The sequence below is a fragment of the Uranotaenia lowii genome, unplaced genomic scaffold (assembly GCF_029784155.1).
Source record: "Uranotaenia lowii strain MFRU-FL unplaced genomic scaffold, ASM2978415v1 HiC_scaffold_244, whole genome shotgun sequence".
NCBI classification, from domain to species: Eukaryota; Metazoa; Arthropoda; class Insecta; order Diptera; family Culicidae; genus Uranotaenia; species Uranotaenia lowii.
In genome coordinates, this window is record NW_026598140.1 from 39,625 (window position 1) to 50,000 (window position 10,376).

A 10,376-nucleotide genomic window follows, 5' to 3' on the forward strand; every position below is an offset into this window, starting at 1 on the left:
ACCTGAAAGGCAGTTATCAATAAAAAAAATAAACTAGTAACATTTTTATAAATGAAGTCATCGAAATGAGTTTACTAGAATATTTATCTAAGAAATATATATTTTTTCCTTATCCTAAATATACTACACATATATACGTATTTCCAAGATGCACACATACACTGAGTTTACCTTTCACCCAACGCTTGAGCTGCTACAATTGTATAAAAATTAGTTGTACATACATAAGTAACACCGATGGCTTTAATAAACTCTTCAGAGCTGATTTAAGACTAACAAAACTCTTAAACCAGCTCTGAAGGGTTTATTAAAACAATCAGTGTTGCTTGGGATACATATATTATTCAAGGATACGATGCAGCATTCGGTAGCAATAAAATTGATGGTTTGTTAAAAAAATCGCTCATATAATAGCACGCATTAATTAGTCTACGCTTAAATTTCACTTGAATTCACAGTATGAATAATTTCGACACATAAACAAGATGTGCGTTTATGACACTGTTGATATTGTAGCTTTTAAAATCATTTTCAATTTTGTGAAGCTTCGCGAGAAAATCACCTCCCTTCATTGTAAGATTTTATGAGTTTTTGTTTTAATTTAAAATCAGTCTTAAACATAAAAACATATATATTGAACTCTTAGCAACACCTTGTGTAGAAAGGAATTATTTAATCTTTGTTTTAAATGTGTGTAATTTGTTAAGCTTAGTAGTGCGTTATGTTTCCGATGACACTTTAAAATACTTTCTCTTCGAAAATTGTCTTATTAAGAAAATTTATCGCTAACTGTGTAGGCAAAAGGCACCTTTGTTTCGTTGTTTTTTTTTTCATCAAATATTTGTTTTGAAACTCTTTAGTTGAAAGAATCATTTAAAAAAATGTAGCTAATTTTAATGGTTCGTTCATATTTTTTTTTGTTTTCTTATACTAGGCAGGATATGAGATAAAAAAATTCTAACTAACAAAGTGATAGTTACTGCTTGGTCAACTAACCGGTTAGTGAAAATAGTCTTACCGCAACTAAACTTAGATGATTGGTTTGTCTAGAAGAATGGCTCGTTAGTGTAGATTTATTCTACTCACACGATGGCTTGGGAATATGATTGGATATTTATGTTCCATTCGAAAATAAACGCAGTTATCTAAAAATGCATTTGCAAATTTTGAATAATTTCCTATTCTGATAAAAAAATACATTCAAACTGACTATAATTTAAAAATAAAAATTACAAGATAAATGCCGTTTCTGAAAATATTAAATGCCTGTTGTAGCGAGCAGAGATAAATCTAACAAAGAGAAAGAGTATTTTGGACAGTTAACACGATCGAGATTCACTTGGATGGAAGTAGTAAAAGCTTAAGCTTTTCTGCTTCCGTTAGCGTTACGTCTACGGTTTCCCGCTTCCTGCCTGAAGCATTGCTAATTATCTGAGGCATCACCGGATGCTTAGGTCCCAGTAGCTGGTGGTTTTCGGTGTAAATATCTTCGTTTTCTTCGTTCTTGATCGCTTTTTCGCTAAACTCAAAAGATGACATGGTTTGGGTAGCAATTTCGTAGGCATTGGTTTGTATACCCACGTCACAGCTACGTTTACTGTTTCTAGAGTTGGTTTTGGCCACCGATATTCCGGAGTAAGAACTGTTAACATTCAATGGTGAAAGCTCTGAGCAGTATGATGTAAAGGACGAATCGTTAAAGTCCGAAAGATTTGCACGTTCAATCAGTGCGAGCTCTTTCTCTCGTTCCTTTTCACGTTCTCGTTCTCGAACCTTTTCCTTTTTCTCGTTACGTTGACCCTTCTGACTTGCGCGCGAATGTTTCTGTGATCTACGCATTGTACCCTGTCTGGATGAGGATTTCTTACTTCGAACGCTTTTGGAGCTGTTCTTACTAACTCGTCCACCTTCTTTACTACTTTTCATACCGTCTTTAGTGTTCGTGAAGTCATCTCTGCTAGAATGCTTCAGACTAAGTTTATCTTCGTCTTCACTAGAGTGGTATTCCTCTATTTGACAGCCTCCTTCATGCGAGTCTAATCGATTGGCAGCGTTAGTTCCTGCTCCGATGTGTTTGAGAATGACATCGAACTTTGAGTCCTGGATTTTGAATGATGCATTCGAAACGTTGTCGTCTTCCGAAGTTGTTAGACCACGTTGATTGAAGAAAGGAATAGTGGAAATAATGTCGTTGAAATGTCCAGCATCCATGCCACCTATTCCAGTTCTTCTTTGCAGCTGATTGGTCCCAAAGAATTGGCTACTGTTTCCATTGCTGGTATGTCTTCCCTTCTGGACGGCAGTTATAATCTGAGATTCGACTGAAGTACTGCTCTCCTTCCTACTGTAACGTCTACTTGATGCTGTAAAATCCCGTCTTCGATGGTGACGATTTTTGTGATGTTTGCTGCTGGCCACTCCACCTCGACTCCGACTAGCCACTTTAGTCTTCATTTCAGCTATTTTTACTGACACCTGTGAATCAATCGAATTTCTGCGTGACTCAACCGATACGTGTCTAACACTGAAGCTGATTTCGGAATCAACGGAGTTTTTACGTGGATCGTAGCTTGAGCTAGTGGCTGCTCCTGTTAGAGCATATCTACGATTGATGAATCTTGGCAAATTGTTTGCCCAGGTTGAGCTAAAATCGTGGCTTCCGATAGCCGAATTGATATCAAACTTCAATCCTACTGGATCAGTATGCGAGTTGTGAAAAGATATAGACAGTCTTCCTTGATTTTGAAATTTTTTCTTTTTGGCGAAGGCCTGTGCTATGACTTTATGCTTCTGCAGTTTCACGGGTTCCTCGAAGTCTGGTCTGAAGCGCCTCCGAAAATAACGCCCCCAGGTTTCCAGGGTCGAGTTTGTCCACACCCACGAAGACATCACGATTCCAGATGCGAATAAACACAGTAAATGGATCTGCAATACGGCAACGCTAGGTCTACTCTGCAGCTTACACGTAGTCGTCACATCCGTGTATGTTGAAGAGATCTGACAAATAATGTAGTTCTTCAATGCCATTCCCCAATTTTCACTATTCCGAAACTCATGAATATGGCAAAATACCGTAGCCAGAATGAATACGAACGTAAACATCGTACAAATACCCATCCGTACTATTGTTTGCTTAATCTTTTTGCTTGCTCGGGCTGATATAATTTCTTTACTTGAAATTTTTAACTTGATCAACGTCAACAAACCTCTTCCCAAGAAATACCCACCAATGAACAGCACACAAACCACTGGTCCCAATAAAAAGCCACCCCGTATCGGGTGATTCAGGTAACCCACGAAACAAATCCCCACCGTGGAATTGCCATCGATCTCACTTAGCGCCATTATCGTAATGGTCAGTACCAGTGGCAGCGACCAGGCAATCAAATGGAAATAGGACCCCTTTTTATCCATCCGATCCTGAATCTTCCCGATTGCCTTAAAACTCATGTGCCACACGTAGGTGAAAATCACAAACCACACCATGGCCGCTATCAGGAAATAGTACACCAATATGAACACCACTATGCAAGACAGATTCTCACCCGCGCTAGGTTCCGAGCTGCGTAAGGTGCCGTCTTTACGACAGACGATGTCCTCTCTTCCGCCCGGGGTAAACTGTGCCAGCCATCTGAAAATAGGGGAAAGACGAAATAAATGTCTCTCCGCTTTTACAAAGAAGCATCTACTCACCCTAAACAGGAGATCATAAAGCAAAAGTTGATGTAGAAGATCACCAAGGCGGGATACTTGTTGGCATTGTGCCAATCAATCACGAACGTTGCAATCGTGAAGAGATTGAACGTCAAGCAAACGCCGGCACCCCAAGCGATCAGCTTATGGATCTGCCGGTGCTCGTGATCCGTGTACAACGGATCCTTGCACTGCACGCCACAGCCTTCGATATCTGAAAGAAAACATTATTAACATTTTTTCATTTTTTTTTTAGTTTTTTTTTTTACCTTTGTAATAATTGGCTGGAGAATCGGCGGCCACTAGCGGTTTCAAACACTGTCCAGTGGCATTGAATTTCATCTCCTCTCGGACATCGTTGTTGCACTTGGACGGATACAGCGTTTCGTTACACTTGAGAAACTCCGGAAAATATGAAGTATTATACAGAATTCGACAGGGTTCCAAGGTGATTTTACACATCTCAAGTGAGGGCAGATACACCATATCACGACCGTTAATCTTTTCGCACTTGGGTGTAAAAACTGCACACAGAAATGGCTGGATCACAGCCCAACATTTGGGCACATGCCTGAGGGCGTTGTACTGATACAACTTGTCGTGCGTTTGCTCCTGGCTGAACGAATCGGTCAGATCCAAACTGATGGACGAGTATGGCAACGGGGAACCGAGGCAGGACTTGTGCCTGATGGATTCACATTTGGCCGGTCGAACGCAGTAAATGTACCGCATTTCCCGCCCATCGAACCAGGTTTTGTCGTCTTTACCTTTCTTCCCGTGCATCCGGAAATTTTGGGTAGCATTTATAGGTTCAAGCCGTGGGGACACATCGCTCGGAACAATTAGATTTGTAGAAGGGGTGAATTCTTTGGCCCCATTCACAAGATTGGAGGCGACGATGAATGTTATCGCAACTGTGAGCAGCGTGGATAATAGTGGGTATCCGCCTGCCATCGCTGTAGATTCTGAAAAAGGATTTGATTTTAGAAATTTACAATTTTAATTGTATTTAACACGAAAACATAAGCAGATAAAACGTATATATTTCTACAAAATATTATACTTTCGTTAACTTATTGCCGAGTTTTTAGAGGCTATCTCAGAAATCAAAGTTGAAATTTAAAAAAAAAGTAGGTATTCAATTGAGAGCTTATCATGAGTATTATGCGTACACAACCGAAGTACAAATGTGCAATCTGTTTGGAGATACGATGACAGACCTACCGATCACTACAAAGTTGTCTTTTGGAAAAGCTTCGCAGACTGTCTTCTTTTGAACCTCAGCTTAAATTAAAGGATGCCTCATTAAGCTTTCGAAATGAAATCTACACCTAAAGATGCTATCAGTTTCCTGTTGGTGTACAAACTAATAAAAAAAAACTCATGCTCTCAGGTTGCTATCAATTTAGGCATTAAAGTTTGCTCGTGCTGAACCATTAGCCAGGCCGTCAAGAGGGATAGCCTGGGGATCATTAGAGCCCGAAGAACCAGAATCAGTTAAATCGATTGTGCAAGAAATCAAACTTTAGATTTATGATCAGTTCGGATGTGAAAATCTTCAATACATCAAAAGGTGAATCCGATATAAACTTTATAATACTCTTCAACCGAGATTGAAAAACTGCTAAGCTGATTACTTACCAGCACCTGATGTTTCGTCGATAAAGCGATTCCAAATCGGAAAAATGCTCTACATTTACATGCAATATGCAATTGATTAGCTTGTTATTAGGCATGAAGCTCCTTCCGCCAGATTGCAATCTGCTGCCGCAGTAGAAGTGTTTGTTCTATTCTCAGCCACGATCATTCAATAAATCGACAGTACGCTTCCCTGGCAAATGTTTGACCACACAGTTCAATCCTCGAATTAATTGTTATCATCGGGCGCAGTTGCTGACCCGTGGTTCTGCATACTAATTGACTAATTACCACCGGATCTTTCCCGCTGTAGTGAATGCGACACCTCCTAGGAGGGCGACTTGGGGCGGACGAGGACCAGCGAGTTGACCAAATTACTGACCTCAAACTCTCGATGCTTGAGCAAAGGCGCCCACGCCAATTAAATGAGTGTTGTTCAACTACTGCTCCCGATTCTCTATAGGGTATTAGAAATGGCGCTGATATTTTGCTTCATATTTGAGCAGTCGCCGACAGCTTTCCGAGATCCGGATTTCCGCGAATTGACATTTTCGATTCGACGCTTGTGTGCTGGATACTTATACGGATTCCTGGAAGATTTTTGCGTCTCATTATGGTAGGTCAGGAAAGGGAAAGATACATTACAGTGCACGTTTTCCTACCTGGGAGACTGCTGACAATTTATTGGGCCTTCCCTAGGAGGGGGCTTGCAATCGGTAAGATTCCAGATATCACACGCAGCTGGAAGGAATGGTAAAGATCGCACCCGAAAGCCGCGATTACTAACGAGTGAAGGGGGGATGTCCTAGCGAAGGAGTATGGTATCTTTTTTCCTCCAAATTCCGCACACAAATATCAATTAACCAAAAGACCACCCATCATGCACACAGAAAACAAGAATAAAAAAAATTGAAAAACTGAATGTAAGAAGAGATGATCACTTAACGAGAAGCACCGCAACGATCGTCAAAGAACGTGCACCACAAACGCCATCACACAACTAAAGCCAGAAGGGGAGACGCAGCGAAAGGACCAACTTTTTAAAAATACTCCCGAAGGAGAAAAAGAGAAAGAGCGACTGAGAAACGACGGCGTCCGACCAAACTGAAGGATGAAAAGGAAAAGCGCTAAATCTGACATTTTAGAGCACGTTTTAAAGAGGTCGTATTAAATAATATCAGTAGCGCAAGTTAGAAACAGTGTAAGGGAACATTTCCCTCTAAAATTGTTACAGTTTTTATTCGAAGTATTTTATAACAGAAATATAAAACATTTAACATAACTTAAGGAGTAAATTATCCTGAATTTCGCACTTCGTTCACATAACTCTCATTAGCATGAACGACCTTTTGAAGATCTCTTCCTGTGTTTTGTTTTTGTGTTTCCTTTTTTCTGCCTTTTCATCGCACACGGAAAATAATAAAAAGGTAAAATTTACCGAGATAGCCAAGGTGAACGCTCGTGAAAGCCAAAAAGGTAACTTCTACCTCTTCGAGGTGAAACTCACCTCACAGCGCGGTAAAATTTACCTGAATCGAGGTTGGAAAAAAGGTACAATTCACCGAGGAAAAAGGTGAATCCAAAAAAGGTAAATCTTACCTCGTAGCGAGGTGAAGTTCACCTGAATTGAGCTGAATAAAAAAGTATATTTCACCTAGAAAAAAAGGTAAAACCAAATATGGTAAAACATACCTCGTAGCGAGGTGGAGTTGACCTGGATTGAGCTAAACAAAACGGTACAATTCATCTCGAAAAAAATAACTATTTGCCAAACGCGTTTATTGAGGTTAAGCTGTTTTGTCGTTCAGGAGGGAAGTTTTGCTTCGTACCCAAATGTGAAAATTGGAACAGAATGGTAAGTGTTTTCTTAGATATCATTTAGTTGTGATGGTTCTCGTTAAAAACTTTGCTTTTGTTTCAGACCGGCCCACAGAGCGAAGAAGGACATGAATGTGTTAACGCAATGCAGAAGGATTCAGCGGTCATGGTGGCTCGGGAGAACACGAATGCCGAATTGTCACGAGCTTGGCAAAGAAAGGACTTGCCTCAACATTTTTTTAAAAACGGTGATACATTCTAATATCAGGTGAAAGTCCCAATTTATTTAAAATAAATATCAAATTTTGAATGAATTTTGTTTTATTTTTTATTGAGGAAACCCATCAAACGAACTGGCATTTACCTTTTAAATCAGTGAATGGGGAAACGGTATTGTTTACTATTTTGCTAGGTGAATGCGAAAAAGGTAAAATTTACCTTTTTGCTAGCTGAATTTAAAAAAGGTAGAATTTACCTTTTTGCTAGGTGAATGAAAAAAAGGTAAAATTTACCTCGAAAGAGGGGTGGAAAAAAATCACCTCGCAAAAAGGTAAATTTTACCTTTTTTTTATTTTCCGTGCACTATAATATACACGGAAAATAAAAAAAAGGTAAAATTTACCTTTTTGCGAGGTGAATTTTTTCCACCCCTCTTTCGAGGTAAATTTTACCATTTTTTCATTCACCTAGCAAAAAGGTAAATTATACCTTTTTTCAATTCACCTAGCAAAAAGGTATATTTTACCTTTTTCGCATTCACCTAGCAAAATAGTAAATAATACCGTTTTCCCATTTACTGATTTAAAAGGTAAATGCTGGTTGGTTTGATTGGTTTCTTCGATAAGAATTAAAAAAATCCAAAATTCTATCAAAAATTATATTTATTGGAGATAAATAGGAACTGGTAATTCGGCTTCGCGTTCTTCCGAGCCTCCATGGCCGCTGAATACTCCTGCGTTGCGTACATTCATGACCTCCTCTGTTCGGCTAATCCTGTCAGGTTCGGCTTTTCCGGCTGGAGGATGACGTGGAATACACCTATAAGCTATATGGGTCGATCTGAAACAAAAGCAATGTATTATGACGAGAACCAGCACAACAAAATGATATCTAAGAAAACACTTACCATTCTATTTCGATTTTCACATATTATACACAAAGCAAAACTTGTTCCTGAATGACAAAACAGCTTAACCTCAATAAACGGGTTCGGCGAATAGTCACTTTTTTTCGAGAAGAATTGTACCGTTTTGTTTAGCTCAATCCAGGTCAACTTCACCTCGCTACGAGGTAAGTTTTACCTTATTTGGTTTTACCTTTTTTTCTAGGTGAATTATACTTTTTTATTCAGCTCAATTCAGGTGAACTTCACCTCGCTACGAGGTAAGATTTACCTTTTTTGGATTCACCTTTTTCCTCGGTGAATTGTACCTTTTTTCCAACCTCGATTCAGGTAAATTTTACCTCGCTGTGAGGTGAGTTTCACCTCGAAGAGGTAGAAGCTACCTTTTTGGCTTTCACGATCGTTTACCTTGGCTATCTCGGTAAATTTTACCTTCACGGAAAATAATAAAAAGGTAAAATTTACCGAGATAGCCAAGGTGAACGCTCGTGAAAGCCAAAAAGGTAACTTCTACCTCTTCGAGGTGAAACTCACCTCACAGCGCGGTAAAATTTACCTGAATCGAGGTTGGAAAAAAGGTACAATTCACCGAGGAAAAAGGTGAATCCAAAAAAGGTAAATCTTACCTCGTAGCGAGGTGAAGTTCACCTGAATTGAGCTGAATAAAAAAGTATATTTCACCTAGAAAAAAAGGTAAAACCAAATATGGTAAAACATACCTCGTAGCGAGGTGGAGTTGACCTGGATTGAGCTAAACAAAACGGTACAATTCATCTCGAAAAAAATAACTATTTGCCAAACGCGTTTATTGAGGTTAAGCTGTTTTGTCGTTCAGGAGGGAAGTTTTGCTTCGTACCCAAATGTGAAAATTGGAACAGAATGGTAAGTGTTTTCTTAGATATCATTTAGTTGTGATGGTTCTCGTTAAAAACTTTGCTTTTGTTTCAGACCGGCCCACAGAGCGAAGAAGGACATGAATGTGTTAACGCAATGCAGAAGGATTCAGCGGTCATGGTGGCTCGGGAGAACACGAATGCCGAATTGTCACGAGCTTGGCAAAGAAAGGACTTGCCTCAACATTTTTTTAAAAACGGTGATACATTCTAATATCAGGTGAAAGTCCCAATTTATTTAAAATAAATATCAAATTTTGAATGAATTTTGTTTTATTTTTTATTGAGGAAACCCATCAAACGAACTGGCATTTACCTTTTAAATCAGTGAATGGGGAAACGGTATTGTTTACTATTTTGCTAGGTGAATGCGAAAAAGGTAAAATTTACCTTTTTGCTAGCTGAATTTAAAAAAGGTAGAATTTACCTTTTTGCTAGGTGAATGAAAAAAAGGTAAAATTTACCTCGAAAGAGGGGTGGAAAAAAATCACCTCGCAAAAAGGTAAATTTTACCTTTTTTTTATTTTCCGTGTTTTTATTATTTTCCGTGTAACATCGCACGGATATCCACCAGGGGTGTAGTCAAAAATTTCAAGCCATTATTGCTATGAAAAAAAAACATAAAAACGGTTTAGATATTAAATTTTAATATTTCAGTTTAGTTATATAAACATCATTCCACATCTTGTGATAATCGGTAAACAATGTAATATTTTCTACATTTTTCATGATTTTGAATTACTTCTTTTTTAAAGAAATATGTAAAGAGACTCTAGGCTCGAATTAATATTATTTTTTAAGTTTCTTTATATTCAAATAATAATGAATTAAAATTCTTTACTAAAATTATTTAAGTTGCAAAAATGGTTGGGTTTTGGGTTTGGTATATAGTCACTTATTCGCGTCGAATTAGTAATGATTAAAAATTTCAATCATGCAAAAGCTTCAAAATTTTTGTGATGGACAATTTCAAAATCTTCTGATGGCCATTTCTAATAAAATTCGTATGATGTCGAAGTCTTTCAATATAAATGATGTTCAAAAGCACCTGTAAACTGTCAAAAATATGGCCCTTTTGTAAAAAGAGTTGATTGGTTAGTAAAAAGAGCAACTCCAACTCCAAAAATGTATATCATACAAATGAGAATTATTAGGTATATGAGTTAGCTTTAAGTAAAACGTGTTTCTTACAAACTAGAAATTAGTGCAAA

General features: G+C 38.3%; 1 protein-coding gene across 1 annotated transcript; it reads right to left on the bottom strand.

The window, feature by feature from the left end:
* Positions 1 to 109: 109 nt before the first annotated feature.
* On the bottom strand, positions 110 to 6,348 carry LOC129759686 (protein smoothened). The gene is made up of 5 exons (XM_055757197.1): positions 5,994 to 6,348; positions 5,335 to 5,921; positions 3,963 to 4,658; positions 3,694 to 3,907; positions 110 to 3,631 (listed from the first exon to the last, which is right to left on the bottom strand). Exons 3-5 carry the CDS (start codon positions 4,645 to 4,647, stop codon positions 1,336 to 1,338), a joined length of 3,195 nt encoding a protein of 1,064 aa, XP_055613172.1. The 5' UTR covers positions 4,648 to 4,658; positions 5,335 to 5,921; positions 5,994 to 6,348; the 3' UTR covers positions 110 to 1,335.
* Positions 6,349 to 10,376: the final 4,028 nt, after the last annotated feature.

Excerpts from the sequence above, each read along its gene's own strand:
- LOC129759686 (XM_055757197.1), bottom strand. The coding sequence starts at position 4,647 with ATGGCAGGCGGATACCCACTATTATCCACGCTGCTCACAGTTGCGATA. Across the intron at positions 3,908-3,962 it reads TCCAGCCAATTATTACAAAG|ATATCGAAGGCTGTGGCGTG; the intron begins GTAAAAAAAAAA and ends GTTTTCTTTCAG. Across the intron at positions 3,632-3,693 it reads TTTATGATCTCCTGTTTAGG|ATGGCTGGCACAGTTTACCC; the intron begins GTGAGTAGATGC and ends CCCTATTTTCAG.